Source organism: Podarcis vaucheri (genome assembly GCF_965113315.1).
Source record: "Podarcis vaucheri genome assembly, chromosome: 12".
Lineage (NCBI taxonomy): Eukaryota > Metazoa > Chordata > Lepidosauria > Squamata > Lacertidae > Podarcis > Podarcis vaucheri.
Window position 1 is genome coordinate 52,695,841 of NC_138750.1, and position 17,220 is coordinate 52,713,060.

Consider the following 17,220-nt stretch of genomic DNA (forward strand, 5'->3'; position numbering starts at 1 on the left):
CATGTTTCTCCTAGCAACAAGCAAAGCTTGGGTGCCTGGATGTCCCCTGAAAACGATACAATTCATAATGTTACTCACACAACAAGAAGCAAGGGGTAGTGCATGTTTTCGGTGAAGACGGCCGGCTTTGAAATCTGCATCGGCAATTCTAGATAAGAGACATAAGGAAGCTCTTAAGTTTGAGGAGGTTGTCATTATGCTGAATGATATTTTTCTTTTGCTGGTAACACGGCGGCGCTTCTCAGTGGGAACAAAACGGCGGTCCATAGACTAGCTTGGCAAATTACACCTTAACAGAATATCTACGCCTTCAAAGAGGAAACCTGCCCAGCGTTATCGAAGATGACAAGGAATCTGGAGCCAAGGCGCGGTGCGTCGCTTGGTCATGCACCAAACATGCAATCAGTGGCCACTGATATGTATTATTTCCCCCTGTAGGCAGGTGGACGAGCTGCAGAACCGCAAAGCAATATTTTGGAAGCACTAGGGGAGGGAAAGAGAGATACTACGTGAAATAAAAATATCCCATGGCGAGGAGGAGAAAGCTGCTTTCCTCTTTTCCTGCTTTCAGGGTTTTTGAAGACAAAGGGTTCTTCTTGTGCATTTTAAACACCAGGGGTTTGATTGCAACTTGCCCTGGTAGAATAAAACGAAGCAGAAAAGACTTAATTGGATGAACTAAATTAAGAAGGCGCATTTGCAGGAATAGCACACTGGTTGAAGGAATGTCTCTTAGAAGAACAAATAATGGTGCTTCACGTTTTTCACCCCCTTGGGTGCATATTGGTGCAGACATAAAGAGGCTGCTGCAGGAGATTCTTCCTGCCTTGGTTTATTTTCAAAATGCTAACTACAGCGCGCATAGACAACATCCTGGCATTCAGTAGCCAGATTAGCCAATAGGTTTAAGCGGCTTGCTTTGCAATCTTCTCATGACACTCTTGCCTAATTAATTTATTCCATCAGACTTGCTAATAGATAGCTGATTTGTATCATTAGCCGCAGGACAGCCAACAACTCGTGGCTTTAAATATATTTAAACCAAGGCAGAGATAATTCAGCGTGTAAGACAGGTTTTGAACATACAGCTAGGCTCCGAGGAAACAGTTGTGCAATTACTGTCAGTATATATTTATGGCTCTGTCCATCAGCACATACCTATTCCAAGGCTCAAAGCAGATGATATATTTATATGTCCGATCGCATTTAATGTGTCAAGTTTTTTTCTTTTAAATAAGGAGTTGGGAAACCCTTTGCATCCTACTGCAGTTCCTGCAAAGACCATCCTTCCTGAAGAAACTACTGTTGCTTCAGGCATAAAGCATTATTCCCGGGCCAAATAGAAGCTTCAGGGGAGCCACCTTTGTCAAGTCCATGCTGGTGGGCAGGTAAGGGTTAACCCCCTTCCTCCCCACAGAACATGCTCTTAAATCTGATAGAGCCTCCATGGGTTTATTTTTTTAATTTGGGGGGTTTCAATTAAAGAGCAGGGACAAAAATACGTAAGACATAAAGAAAAGAAAAACCTTACTGTAATCATGAATCTTGATTTCTGTGTATTCCACTTTGGGCATCTGTCTTTCTGCTACTGCTTTCTGGACCTTTTCATTTACCTCTAGGTCAAAGAGTTCTGGAAGAACAGGGAGAAAAAAATAATCCAAGATGTCATACAATGCATTTGTTAATTCTATACTGATAAAGAGCAGCCAATATATATATATATTTCATTATGCAAAACTGGAGGGTGGGAGAAGTGGAGAAACAGAAGCGCAGAATTTGCAAAATGGGCAATAACTAGTTGGAATACGATGGCCATTGGGAAGCTGACAGCGTAGGTGTGTGTTATGAGAGAGGTTCCTGGTATACCTCAGTTGGCAGAACATGAGACCCCTAATCCCAAGGTTGTAGGTCTGAGCCCCACTCAATGATCCCTGCATTGCTCCCTTCCAACTCTAGTATTCTGTGATTTTGTAATCTCTGAACTTTTTTTTTAGCACAAAGCAAAAGTCTGCTGAGTCTGCAGAAGACTGTCCTCTTCAAATAAGCTTTCTAAGAAGAGATTTTTTAAAAAAACAACAACATCCCAGTCGATACCTGTATTAGATTTGAAATAGTTTTTATATATGTAATCGTTTTAACTATTTTTACACACGTAATGGTTTTTATTGTTATTGTGCAATTGTTTTATATCTGCTTTTATGGCATTGTGGAATTTCTTCAAGGTGCTTCATAGGAAGTGATCTATAAATGAATGAATAACCACCGTTCTGAAGCTTCAGCCCAACAATGCCCATTCAGAAAACCAACCAACTTATACTGATCCGCTGTTCGACATTTATTATCATCTTAATTATGTTCAGGAGCGTTTCTCCTGTTACCATTGATCAATACTGGCTGCTCCACTTTTTAGCTGCCACTAACTGCAGGTTTTCATTGTGACTTTACTGTGTGGTGCTGTTTCTTTTTCAATTCCTTCAGTCGATCAATAGATAACTCAAGAGAGAGGGAGGCAGGGAGTCCTTAAATCCAGCCCTTCTCACACTTTTCCTTAGCAGCTGATCAGCACCGCCGATGCCCTCCTCCTCCTAATGCCTGGCTTTACCTGGATTGGGGCATTGGAGCATCTATACTTCTGATAGGGATTTGCACTCAGGAATCAACAAACACAGAATCCACGTGGTGCAAAGGAAAGGTCTACATTTGGTGTTTCTTCAGAAGAAACACCAGTGTTACCTATGCTCATAATAACCTCAAGCTAAACTCTACTTTGTTGAAAAAAAAATTCCTTCCAGTAGCACCTTAAAGATCAACTAAGTTAGTTCTTGGTATGAGCTTTCTCATTCGTCAACAGGCTCATCTCAGCTATCTGCCAATCTCCCATTCCCACCACCCTTCTGAGTAATACCCCTCCCCACCTTCTCACTATATAGAAGGATCTGGCAACTTCTGTTTCAGTGTATCTGAAGAAGTGTGCATGCACACGAAAGCTCATACCAAGAACTAACTTAGTTGGTCTTTAAGGTGCTACTGGAAGGAATTTTTTTATTTTGACTATGGCAGACCAACACGGCTACCTATCTGTAACTCTACTTTGTTGGTAACTCTTTTTTTTAATCATGTGCATATTTGCAAGGTATTGATGATGCATCCTAGAGATTGATGCACGTATTTGACAGGGAAGCCAGTGAGCTAACAGGCTGGGAATTTGAGGAGGAGAGATTTTCATTTATGCATGAATTATGATAATCTGTGCTTGGACCACCCTAAAAATGGGGGCGGGGGGGGCGACAAAGCTTCTTTCTCCCCTCCACCCAAGTGTATCGTTTCTGCAACTCGTAATCATATTCTGGGCTCAAGTGTTTGTCTCCAATGAATTAAAAAGGAGAAGAAGTATCACAAAAGCCTGCCAATTCCAATCAGTGTGCCCCCCCCACTGCTATTTCAGCAGGTGGGTTTAATGGTTCAATGAGTATTCAGACTTGTTCCTGAAAAGCCTGCTCTCATCTTTATTGAAATCATAACCCTAGCGAAAGCTCCAAAGCAGCAGACTATTAAGTTTGGTTAAATGTTAGGATCCTCATTTAATTATGGCTCGCACAATTAGCTTTATCAGCAGAAAGAGGGTGGCCACGCCGGGACTCCAGAAAAGCCATTCTATTTGCTCACATAATTGCATCAAGAGGAAGGCGGGAGCTGAGTGGGAGAAACAAGAGGAGACTGACATATCTCCCAGAGAATTCTCAATTTATTTCCCTGCCTTGGGACCGCTGGGAACTCTTGTCTGCGCAGTACAAATAGCCGGCTCTTAATTAAATGTAAGCACACCATAATATTTGGTGGGATTTACAGTTATCTGATTGCTGCAGAATAGTCCCTTAATGTGGCCTCGTATTATGAAGTAAATAGAACTTTGCTAACAGGAGGCCATCACAATGGCTGTCTTTATCCAATACGGCAAGAGAGCACCGTATAAGAACCAGGCATATGATAATCAAATGCAAAGCGAGGCAATTTGGTAAAGCTTTGTGCTTGCCTATATCTATTTATATCACACTTATCTGGGAGTAAGGCTGCGTATACAGCATACATTTAGAGCACACGACTTCCCCCAAAGAACCCTGGAAACTATAGTTTGTTAAGGGTATTGGGAACTGTAGCCCTGTGAGGTGGGTAAACTATGACACCCATTTTGCTTTGGGGGAAGCCATGTAGTTTAAATGCATTGTGTGTATGCAGCCCAAGTCCCACTGAACTTCAGAACAGACACGGCTAGGATTGCAATGGCTATATGGTTATTTTGCTTTTCCTTAGCCTTGGCTGCCTCTATCCCATCTCCAGCTTCACCTTCCTCACGTCTAGCCTTGCTTGAATGCATTTTCTCAAAGGTAGTTCTGTGCTGAACTTTTGAAAGGTATTGGTTTTGCTGCAAAAGTCAGCCATCTGTGGTGAGTGAAAAATCCTTACTTTCTAATCTTTTGTACAATTGGTTCTGCATCTGTTTGTAGGCCATATTCTCCAGGTCTGGTGCTTCTTGAGAGGACCATTTGCCTCCACTGTAATCTCCTAAACTCAGCACTTCCCAAACTTGTTGGACGACTTGGAAATGAGGATCATTATTATTTAATGCATCTATAAACCACTTTTCTCCCAAGTTGGGATTCAAGGCAGCTTCCAACATGTAAAAACAACATAATAAAACATATTTAAAACAACACAAAAGTAAAAAACAAACTAGTAATTAAACTACACCAGAACACATTTAGAGCCAGCGATTAAAACACAGTTTGCCCAGTGATCAGCACCATTGGCAACTAACTTTCTGAACAGGAAGGTCTTAGCCTTCTGGTGAACAAAGAGGGAGTTAATCTAACCTCCCTTGGGAAAGAATTCCAGAGTATGGGAGAAGCTGTAGAAAAGGCTCTGTTTGCTGGGGATGTCAGCTGATCACTTAATAACTCCCCCCACTTAGTGCCACTATCATCATCATCAACAAAACCAGCTCTGTATTATGAAAATCTTGGGCCCTTAGGCCAGGGTGTTGAGAAGTTCCAGGTGATGTCCTCTAGCCTTCCTTTCCCCTCTTCTGTCAACTGACATAATTGCTATCCAACACCCCAACTATTATTCCACACTTCTAAGCAACCTCTTCCCCCTCTTCTTCCAATCTAAACCCAAAACACGGTTCATTATATTGTCTTTCAGCAAGCCTTTGACCTGTGGTGGGAACTTTGCCTTTCTTTCCAAACCCCCCCTCCCCAATTACCGAAGTCTGAAATGCCTTCTCCTACCATGTAATGACCACTTACTTTGTGCATCTGATGTGTTGTGGACTGTTACCAGTGGAACTCTTGGACCTTGAAAACAGGGAGAAAGAAATGCATCACATTAAAAAAAAGAGAGAAAGAGAGAGAGATAGAGAGGGAGATGCATCTAAAAATTATATTTAAGAGCCTGATTCCGAATCCCTTGGAGCCAGCCAAGGATTACATTTCATGGAAGGCTGATCTAAGCAGCAAATCACCCAGGGATAATTAGCAACCACCAAACAGAAAGACATGTAAGACAGACAGCCTTTCCCGATGGAGTGCTCAGTGTGTCTTCTCTAATTTGTCAATATTTTAATTAGCGCAAACACAATTAAAATCATTTGCTTTTTTTAGATGATTCCAACATCGTGCAATTTATGCCGCACAAAGCATTTCTATCTTTATGCACCTGATGGATGGGGTTCAAGGGAAATGAAAGCTTTAAAGATGCAAAAATTTCTGGATAGTTTACTGCTAACAACAAGCTGTCATGGCCCCCTGGCTTCAGAAATCATCGCAGGACAGGATGCAGCAAGGTAGATTAATGCAATGTGCTGGAGGTGGAGAAGAGAAGGCAGTGATCACTGCTGTCAAAGAAAGCATGCAGACAGATCTAGACCATTAGATCAGTGGTATAAGTAAACCTCATTGCATTTTGTTTAGGTATACAGTTTTCTTTCCCAGCTTCAGCTCAAGGGAAACCAGAACACAGCTGTTCACAGCACTGATTGGCTGGAAAGAAACCAGTGATGTCACTAACACACACACACACACATCTGAAACTGTCTTTCAAGGTTGCAGAAATTGATTCTCAAAAAAGTTCAGAATGGAAAGAACTGCATGCTGCATTTTCAAATCACATGAGGTCCTTAAAAAATAAAGAAGCAGAGAGCTACCTGGAATGGAGGAAGGGCAAGACAGACTACCAAACCAGCAGTCAATCTGAATGCCAGCATGTCAGTCAAATGTGTTGCAATGAGCCTGAACGGCAGAAGGAAGAAAGGAAGAAAAAAAACGCAGGCATCTGCGTTTGCATGTGCATGTGCATCTGTCCCCACTCAGAGTGTGACAAATACTCGAGTGCCCCTGCTTTTCTTCTGTGAAACACTGGCGCATATGAATTTAATTATCCTGCTCACACATTCAAAATGCATGCAGGAAATGTAAATGATAAGCTCTTTGATGACTAAACATATTACATGGAGTGTGAAATATTCTGTCGGAAATCAGCTTTCACAGTTTGCTCTCTTTCATTCTATTGAGAGGAGACAGGCCAGACAGAAAGTATGAGAATTTTGGAAGCACGCAGTCAATTGCAGCTCCTACTTTGCTTGTGCAGCAGACCAGTGACTCTTGTTCTAGAAGAGTCCTGGGTCTCCTGCTGTTTTTCAACTACAATTCCCACCATTTACGACCATGGCTCCTGCTACCTAGGGATGATGGGAGTTGGAGTCCCAAAACAGCTGGAGGGCAGAGTTTGGCCATCACTGCCCTAGAACATTCAGGAACATGCCGGATTCCATCAGTCTCCACTGGTGGGCCATCTGAATGGGGCCACCACCCTTTCAAGGGGGAATTTCCTTCATCAGTCCAACGTTAACCAGATAATGGTCCAACCATGACAAGGAAGTGCACTGCACTCCCCCTCTCTTCAGTCCTCATAGCATTTGGGGCAACAATCCCATTGAGAATGTGCCCTGCCTGATGTGCTGGACCGATGAGAGACCCATGGTTGTCATGGAGGCCATGAAGTTTTGAGTTGGTCCAACAGCAGCCTCCACATGGATAATGAGGTCCTCCAACAATACCCTACTTTATGCCACTGCACTGGGTGAAGTCTCTCTCTGGTGCTTGCACAAGCATTCCCAGGGCATCAGTTTCTCCTTTGGCTCAGTTCCTCCCCCAGTCCAGGCTAGGTAATATACCTCTCTGTTAGGAATCCATGAATACTACGTATGTTGCTTCTGGGTGGGGCTCATGGATAAATTGAAACCTGCAAACAATAGTAGATTTTCTTCTTCTTCGGTGGCTTATGATATCATAAGCGACTCATTTCCTTCTCACCTCCCCAGGTTAGTGTGAGCATGAAAACCAGCAATGGTGATATTATTCTGGATGTGTGATCAAAAGTGTCTGTTTGCCATGTCCAGGCACTGCAGTCACAGGAGGAGGAAGGCTTTGATTAATTGAAATGCATGACATGGAAGGCTATGATGATCCTGCAAAATGGGCAGAGTTTATTAGCTGTGAGCAACACTAAATTATCTCATCGGTGAGACAGAGCCATGCTAACATACAGCTAATGCCTAGACAATAAGCACAGTAGCCAGGACCCAAAGCTTTGCACACAAACACAGTAGATTTAATCTGACTTATTCGCCATCAGTATCATCCATCCTTGAAAATCCCCTTCCCCTCAGGGTGAGAGGACCTCAGAGCAACACGCCATGCAATGAAAGGGCTGGCAGCATTAAGAAGAAAAATGTTATCTCCCTTTGCCTATGTGGAAGTGCTATGCGTGTATGTGCACAAGTCACTCCGAGTCCCAGCCTAAGTCATCTAAAAGCAAACGAAAACAGTGCACCAGGGAGCATCAGGTTAATGCTCTATTTTTGTCACAAATATCAATGGGGAAACGCTGTTTTAAAACTGCACCACTCTCTAGATAGTTGCTTAATTAACAAACATTAATCAGCAAGTCCAATACCGCTAGCCAATTTTTTAAAAAAGAAGTTAAAACATTGCCAAGCGCTTTTGGAGAAACCCGTGGTTTTATTTCCAAAGAGCGTCCAATGTTTCCCCCCTTTTAAAAATCTCGTGGAAATCATGTCAGCGAACTAATCTGTATTCAGTGACAGCTACCAAAACACAGAAACTGTACATGGGAGATGAGTGGAACAAAACGAAACAAAACACAACGTAAAAGGAAAACCTGCTCTCTTTGGCTCAGCAGCAGTTATGTGCAGCCCATAATTTCAAACCACAAGTGAAACTCCCACTATGTAAACAATGAAAATTGAAATTTTCTCTGCCAGGCTCCAGCAGAGTATCTTTTAAGCAGCAATGAATGATTTAAAAGGGCAGCTGCAAGCGGGAAGAACTCAAAGGGCCTGAGTGCTGCCGGAGTATGATAATTGGCAACGGCCATCGTGCCCCAGCGTACAGCTTCCAATATCTCTTTATTTGCTAAGCCATGCATTATGTATAGCTTAACGCACTCCAGTTCATACATGGATACCATATTATCATACTAATAAACAAAGGCGCTGGGAGCGTTGGGGAGCCACCGGCTGTAATTAAAAGATCTGTCCTGTCATTGGCGTGTTCAGATTCAACACCAGAGACAGATGTTTGTGGCATGTGCTGGCAATCACCAATATCAAAAAAGTATATTGAACTGCTTTCCTAAGCCTCCAAGGCATTTATGTCATCCCCCCTCACCGCCATGTTTCACATGCGTCCTTCTTGAAAAGGCTATCAGTCGCTACTAGACACAATGGCCACATTCTTGTTTCCATTGTTGGGGGTATTCTGAATGCCAGGTGCTGGTTATTACAAATGGGGAGAGTGCTGTTGTGCTTTTCGGACACGCATCTGGTTTGCCAACTTGAGAACAGGATGCTGGGCTGGACGAGCTGTTCTTTGGCCTGATCCAGCCGGGCTCCTGTTCTAAGTATTAAGATCATCTCGTTCCACAGGTGTGCATACAGCAAAGCAAATCAATAACCACCTATTCTGCCCTATTTTCATGCAGTTTAAGAAGATGGATTTGTTCTGGCAGTTCAGGGGCTAATTCAAAGATCCCATTTTACATTATGGATGACTGGAAGGAATTGCAAGTGTGCAACTCTCCATTCGTGGGGCAATCTGCTTATCTGACGGAACAGTTCAGGTCTTCTAGGCAGAGACCTGCTCTTCAGCAGAGGCATGCGGCTATATTTCTACAAAAGAGAGGGTCTTTTCTGTGGTGGCACCCCAACTGTGAAATGTCCTCTCTAAAGAGGCTCACTTCATGCTGACATTAGAAATTTTCAGAGCCCGGTGAAGTCCTTCGTCATTGGCCCAGGCATTTTGGACGGTAGTTGTTGTTGCTAGCATGTGTCTGATTTTTGGAACTGTTTCTTTTCTGTTTTTCTTTCTTTTAAGCTTTCGGAATGTTTGTTTCATCTTGTAGTTTGTTATACTCCTTTATTGATTTCAGATTGCATTTACATGTTGTGTGAATTGATTTTACACACACTTCTATACACTGATGTGGAATCTTTCAATGAAGGGTAACTAAGAAATATTTTGAGTAAATAAGGAAAAAATACCTAGCTCAACATGCAGATCTCCTGCTCATTCTTATCTGGAGCTGCTCTATACAATCAGGAGGACTAGATACTTACTTTTTAAACCATCAGAATGAAAAAGAAAGCTGAAATCTCAGTTTTCTTTTAACAGATCTGCATGTCACACAAACAATGTCGATAAAGTGGCATTTTATATTTTTGGGGAAGGAAAGAACTTGCTTCCCCAAAATACATTTTACATTCGGTGGCTTCTCCCTCTTTTTGAGTCTCCCCCCCCCCTCCGCAAGCAAGAGATTCTTGAGTGCCTGTCTTTAACATTCCTGCAGCGCTCACAAAAAGTTAAACAGGTCTCTTGAAATCAGAAAACAATAAACCTAATAAAGACTCCAGCTGGCATAGAGGGTGAAAGATGCAGCTCTTCTCCAAGCTCTAAATCTTGAGGGATGGGAACATCTGCACTTAAGACTCTCAAGAATAATGAGTTCAGCCAAGGTCATTCATCAAGCTGGAAATAAACACACACACACCCCTCCTGTTCTCAGTACCGTGTGATGACACCTCCATTTCTTCAGCTTTGTTACTGAGGGCACTAGAGGGATTTAGCTGCTATTATCATTGATTGCTTGAAAGGGGAATTGGACCATTTAGGGCAAATCTGTGCTACTGAATTAAACTGGTTTCGCTGTTGATTTCCTCTGCCCAGAGAACCTGGGGACTATCTGGGAGGGAGAGCAACTAGGGATCTCTAACAGAGAATTATCAGCACCCTCTCCATCAACTATTCTTGCCAGAATTCTTTGGCAGAGGCCAGTGTGATTAGAGCTCAGGATTTGACCCAGGAGAAAAAAAGAGACAGTCATGAAACCGGGAAATTAGACGAAACAAATGAAATACCGTGAAAATCCCTGAAATGAGAAGTAATCGACTAGAAATATTATCTTATGGGAAAAAAACTAAAATCGAACATAAAATTGAACAATTTTGGTCATTTAAGGTTTATGATTTCTCTATTTCCTTCTGAGGAAACTGAATAGCTCAGTGTAACGAGGTTTGTAGCCGGCATCCCGTTGAGGCTTTGTTCAATTTTAGGTTTTTCTAATTCTAAATTTAAACTTTTTGATTTATATTATTTTGTTTATTTCCATATGATAATATTTCTACTTGATTACTTCTCGTTTCAGGGATTTTTACGGTATTTCAGGATTTGACCCAGGCTGAACCATCTTCGAATCTCCACTCAGCCACCAAGTTGACTTGGTAGCCCTAATCCAGTCGCTATCTCTTACACCAAGGGTACTTGCCAGACGGTCACAATTTTTGGTTGAGATTTGGGCCACATTCACACCATACACTAAAAACACTCTGTCAGGGAACTGACATCGGAGGAAAGGGAAGTGGTAAGGCTCCCAGAGACTGGGAGAGAGTCAACAGCCAAAGCAGGGACCAGCAGGGGGAGCGCCGGGTCTCTGGAGGAGGATCTCAGTAATGCTGAGAGAGACGCAGCAGCCCAGGCAGGAAGCAGCAGGGGAGAGAAAGGGGTGAGAGACACTTCGAGCGAAAATAGCGGGGAGGTGTCAGAAGCAGCTGCAGGGAGACCCATGCTGCGCCGGAAGCTGCCACGTCGTGAGTCCAGGAGACGCGTTTCCGTTAAGGAACTTCTTTGCTGGAAGCGCTTCCGCAGACAGCCACTGTCAGACTCTACTAGTGACTAGAGCAGACATGTCTGAGGAGCTCTGTCACACACAGAGGTTTGTGGGGTCGCACAAACTCTGAAGGGGCACCATTTTAAGCACAAGCAGCTAACCATCCCCTGACAGCAGTCTGACAGTCTCTGTACGCTGCCTGTGCAGGAGAAAGCATCATGAGCAACCCAGTCGGAACCGGAGACGCAGGGGTTGGAGCTGGTCCAAGCTTGGAAGAAAGGTATCAAGCTCTGGAGGTCCAACTTGCGCTGCAGACGGCGAGGCTCGAGGAGAGAAGGGCTCAGGATGCTGACAAAAAGGGGAGAACCACTCAGTTCCCCAGAAAGGTACCAGGATTGGTGCAGAAGTTTGGGGGGGACCCCAAGGAGCCCCAGGGCGGGGTCTATGGATCAGCTGACCAAATCTGCGCTGACCATTGGAGCGCGCCAGGAGGCAAGAGCCTTGGAGAGGCGGGAAGGGAGAGGGGAACGTTGGAAGGAGTTACGCATTCCAGACATTCCTGAGCCAGCTTTCCCGCCGGCAGAGCCGATGGAAATCGGAACAGCCCGCGCGCGCGCAGTTTCAAAGCCCAGTGAGGGGGCGAAGAAGGAGGGAAAGGGAGCCCGGAAATGCTATCTCTGCCAACAGCCAGGCCACTTTGCCAGAGTCTGCCCCCAGAGGAAGGAATGGCAAGGGATGGTGGGAGCTGTTGAGGGGGAAGAGCAGGGAGAAACGGAGCAGGTAAAAGCCAACGCCTGGTTGCCAGCAGGGCACTGCAGCCAGGCCAAAGAGCAGTGAAAGTGCCCCTTTCCCAAGTGCCAGTGCCAGAAGCTCCTCGACCTGCTCTAGTGATTGAAGTGTCGCTAGAGCTGCAAAATGGACACCCCCTAAAAATAAAGGCGCTGTTGGACTCAGGCAGCTCCTGCAATTTCATGAGCAAGGAGTTTGCTGCTGAACACCAGATACAGACTATCCCTTTAAGCAACCCCCTGCAGGTGACCACGATTGATGGCAGGGAACTGTTGGGAGGAGGCGTCAGCTTGCAGACCGTCCCAATGATAATGAGGGTGGCAAGGCACACAGAACTGATAGCTTTTAATGTGGCCACCTTGGGAGGCGCTCCCATTATTTTGGGAATGAGCTGGCTAGCCCTACATGATCCGCTGGTGGGCTGGCATCAAAGAGTGGTTTCCTTCGGTTCCGCACACTGCTTAGAACACTGCAGGGCGGAAAAGGGGTCAGCAGGGGCCCAAGCCACCCTAGCAGGGACGGAAGTGATGGAGAAGGGGAAGGTGCCACCACAGTATGCTGATCTCAGCGACGTGTTCAGCGAGAAGGAAGCGGACCAACTACCCCCGCATAGGCCCTTTGATTGCCAGATCAATTTACTCCCTGGAGCACAGCTTCCTGTAGGCAAGTTGTATGCCATGTCAGACAGGGAGATGCAGGAGTTGAGAGCGTTCATTGACAAGAACCTGAAGAGAGGCTTCATCAGAGAGTCCAAGGCAGCGGGGGGTAGCCCAGTGTTTTTTGTGGATAAGAAAAACACGGACAAGCCGAGGCTGGTATGTGACTTTCGGGCCCTAAATGCAGTGACAGAGCCGGCGGCTTTTCCTATGTCCAGGATTGATGATATTTTGACCAGGGTGCGAAAAGGAAAGATTTTTACAAAGCTGGACTTAAGGGGGGCGTACAACCTGATACGTATAAGGAAAGGGGACGAATGGAAGACCACCATGTTCACCCCTTTGGGGGCATTTGAATACCTCGTTATGCCTTTTGGATTACAAACAGGCTCCGCGTGTTTTCAAGCCTTTATGAACCATGTACTGGGGCCCTTGCTCTACAAGAATTGCGTGGCCTTCTTAGATGACGTGTTGGTGTATTCGGAGAATGAGGAGCAACATGTGAGAGACGTCAGAGAAGTGTTGAGCAGGCTGCAAGCCAACAGACTGTGGGTGAAACTGGAAAAGTGTCAGTTTCATACCAAGGAGGTGGAATTCCTGGGGTACCGCTTGTCAGACAAGGGGTTGGCCATGGACCCCGGCAAGGTTCAAGCGGTGCTGGAATGGAAAACACCCAAGACCAAGAAGGATGTGCAGAGGTTCCTAGGGTTTGGAAACTTTTATCGTAAGTTCATCCGAAACTTCGCCCACCTGACGGCGCCCATCACGGACTGTCTCAGCAGCAAAAAGAAGTTTGTTTGGATGGGGGAGGCGGAGCGAGCGTTTGAGGAACTGAAAAGGGCCTTCGCCTCTGACGAACAACTTCTACATGTGGATTTACAAAAAAAGCTGAGGGTCGAAACAGACGCTTCGGACAGAGCCATAGGGGCGGTGCTTCTTCTGCAGCCGGGGAAGGAGGGGTCAGAGTGGCGACCGTGTGCCTTCTTTTCGCGAAAACTGAACAAATCTGAGAGAAACTACACGGTGCACGACCGGGAACTTCTTGCGATTTATGAGGCCTTCCGGAGATGGAGGCATCTACTAATTGGTGCACAACAGAAGGTGCAAGTGTGCACGGACCATAAGAATCTAGAGTATTGGAGAACTGCGCGAGTGCTCAACCAAAGGCAGTTGAGATGGGCCCAGGAGTTCTCCAAATTTAACTTTGAGATTTGTTACGTACCAGGCCCGGAGAACGTTAGGGCGGACGCTCTCTCACGCAAACCTGAATATTTGGAGGGAGAGGGTGCACCCGAAGAGACCTATGTTATTCCCGAGGACCGCTGGGTGTGTGGGGCGGCTTTGGTGGGGCAAAGGGAACTGGTAGAGGGAACGGTGCAGGATGAATACGCCCAGGACAAACTCAGGGGTCTCAGGAGTGAGGGAGACAAACCCGGGGGTTTTGAGGAGAGGAACGGGGCGTTGTACTACAAGGGAGCGTTATACATACCTGAAGGGGAATTGAGGGAAAAGGTACTCAAGCAACTGCACGATAGCCCCACAGCAGGGCATTTTGGGCAACACAAAACCATGTGGCTGGTTACCAGGGAATTCTGGTGGCCCAAGGTCAGGGAAGATGTGCGTGAATATGTGAGAGGGTGTGACCGATGTCAACGAGCCAAGGGGGAGAGGCGGGCACCGGCAGGTTTATTAGAACCACTACCCACGCCGGAAAGACCATGGGAAGCAGTGGCAATAGATTTCATGACTGATCTGCCCAGGTCCAAAGGGAAGACAGCCATTATGGTTGTGGTAGACCTGTTAACCAAGATGGCCCACTTTATAGCCTGCTCACATGCGGTCACAGCAGAAGAAACCGCTAAATTGTTTGTGGAAAATGTGTTTAGGTTGCATGGCGCCCCCTTGAGGGTGGTTTCGGACCGAGGGAAACAATTTACTTCCAGGTTCTGGAGGAAGCTCATGAGCTTATTGCATGTAGAGGTGAATTTTTCCACTGCCCGTCATCCAGAAACCAATGGGCAGGCGGAAAGAGCTAATGGTGTCCTCCAGCAATATTTGAGGTGTTATGTGAATGACAGAGAGAATGATTGGGTGGAGAAGCTGGCGTTGGCAGAATTTGCCTATAACAATGCAGAGAACGTGTCCACGGGGATGAGCCCTTTTTTGGCCAATCACGGGTGTCATCCCCGAGCCTTCCCAGGGGGGGAGGGGGAGAACTGGAGCGTTCCTGCCGCAGAACAGTTCGTTGAAGAAATGGAAGCGATCCATCGCCAGCTCCAACTTAATTTAAACAGGGCGAAGGAGGAATATAAGAGGCAGGCAGACAAAACCAGAAGGGAAGGGGAAAGCATTAGGGTGGGGGATCAGGTGTGGCTGTCCACCCAAGGGTTACCATTTAAAGGAGGTTGTAAGAAGTTAAGACCTAAAAGACTGGGCCCATTTGAAGTCACGCAACAGGTCAACCCAGTGGCTTTCAGACTCCGGTTACCGAACCACATGAAGTTGCACCCAGTGTTCCACAGATCATTGCTGTCACCGTATATAGGGGACAGAGAGGGGAGGGTCAATAGGGGACCAGCTATGGAAGAAAAAGAACACAGCTACCATGTAGCGGAGATTCTCGATTCCAGGTGGAGGGGAGAGCAAGTTGAGTATTTGGTAATGTGGGAAGGGGAGCCGGAGTCGGAAAACACCTGGGTCAGGGCAGAGGAGGTAGATGACGAGGTTTTGATTGAAACTTTTCATCAGAGATTCCCTAGAAAACCCCAGCCAGTGGCGAGGTTCCGGAGGGAATACTTCGCCACCACCGACGACGAAGAAGAGTTGGAGGGGTTCGCTGATTCCGAGGTGGAAGAGGATTCAGCGAGTCGGAACGAAGACCGATGGAGGGAATTGTTCGAGACGTCTGAAGATGAAGAGGATTCTTTTAGGGGTTTCAGCTCCTCACCGCCCAGAGGAGAAAGTAGGGGCGGGGGAGAGGGGGGCCCTGGAGGGGAGGTGGATGTCAGGGAACTGACATCGGAGGAAAGGGAAGTGGTAAGGCTCCCAGAGACTGGGAGAGAGTCAACAGCCAAAGCAGGGACCAGCAGGGGGAGCGCCGGGTCTCTGGAGGAGGATCTCAGTAATGCTGAGAGAGACGCAGCAGCCCAGGCAGGAAGCAGCAGGGGAGAGAAAGGGGTGAGAGACACTTCGAGCGAAAATAGCGGGGAGGTGTCAGAAGCAGCTGCAGGGAGACCCATGCTGCGCCGGAAGCTGCCACGTCGTGAGTCCAGGAGACGCGTTTCCGTTAAGGAACTTCTTTGCTGGAAGCGCTTCCGCAGACAGCCACTGTCAGACTCTACTAGTGACTAGAGCAGACATGTCTGAGGAGCTCTGTCACACACAGAGGTTTGTGGGGTCGCACAAACTCTGAAGGGGCACCATTTTAAGCACAAGCAGCTAACCATCCCCTGACACACTCTTATACCACTTGAGAAGTCATGGGGAATCTGGGGAACTGAAGTTTAAGGGTGCTCGGAATCGTAGCTCTGGGTGAGGACAGCATCCTTATAACAAGCTACAATTCCCAGACACTTTGGAGGAAGTCCCAACTGTTAACGTGGTATAAGAGTGCATTAAAAGTATGGTGTGGATGTGACCTCGATCATAAACCAGGAAATACAGGCAGCACAAGTTGCTTTGCAGCTGTTGTACAACAAACCTGCTTTCCCATAAAATTAGATTATTATTTTTTTTTACAGTACAGGCCTTGACCGTTTTAGGCTGGTCCAATATGTTCATTACTGCATGCATCGCTTCAACCCGAAAGGTGGTGCAACGGGACCTAATGCACTTATACGCACTTTGCCAATACAATCAGGGGTCAGGAATGTAACCACCGTGCAAAACAGCCATTGCCTGTATACGGAAAGTGATGTGGAAATGCATTGGAAAATGTGGGATAGCGACTGATACGTCATCTAACCTCCCCACAAACAAATCAGAATTAATCTCAGTACGTAGCCACCATCATCTAACCTCCTTATAAACCTTGTGAAAACAAAATAGGCCGAATGCTCAATAAACAAGCTGTCTGGAAGCAACCTAACTTGCCTCTCAGAGTAGTTATTACCATGTTATGTAATTCACCTCTAGCTAGCTGGAGAACTCCGTGGTGAATTATTTGCCTCAAGATGAATTGCACAGCTCAGTACCTGTGTGCTCTGCCATACCCTTTTCCTAAATATTTGCAAGTACAGTAAGGAGGCAAAACTGCTGCACTGCAGAACCATCTGTTCTGGTCAATTACACGGAGGCACAACGGCCAACCTTCACTCCGTGTAAAAGTCACCGTTAAACTAGAAGCCGCCAATCGCTTTTCTCCATTTCCTTTTATTTATTTGTCTTTCACGTCAGCGAACAATTAAGGGTAATTTATGTTAAATTAATGGTGCTTCACACCACAATGAAGTATTTTATAACATACAAACGATTGGTCTGCTCAGAGGAAGCAGAAACTTAATGCCGACATCCGCAAAAGTGACAATTTGAATTA

General features: G+C 45.8%; 1 protein-coding gene across 6 annotated transcripts in view; it reads right to left on the reverse strand.

The window, feature by feature from the left end:
• The window catches only part of DPP6 (dipeptidyl peptidase like 6), a 506,040-nt gene that overhangs the window by 14,367 nt on the left and 474,453 nt on the right, over positions 1 to 17,220 (reverse strand). For all 6 annotated transcript variants that reach the window (XM_082192256.1, XM_082192258.1, XM_082192255.1 and 3 more), the window contains exons 17-19: positions 5,307 to 5,354; positions 1,532 to 1,630; positions 79 to 148 (exon numbers count right to left, since the gene is read on the reverse strand). In XM_082192256.1, the coding sequence (XP_082048382.1) occupies positions 79 to 148; positions 1,532 to 1,630; positions 5,307 to 5,354 (217 nt within the window). The remainder of the gene's footprint in view (positions 1 to 78; positions 149 to 1,531; positions 1,631 to 5,306; positions 5,355 to 17,220) is intronic.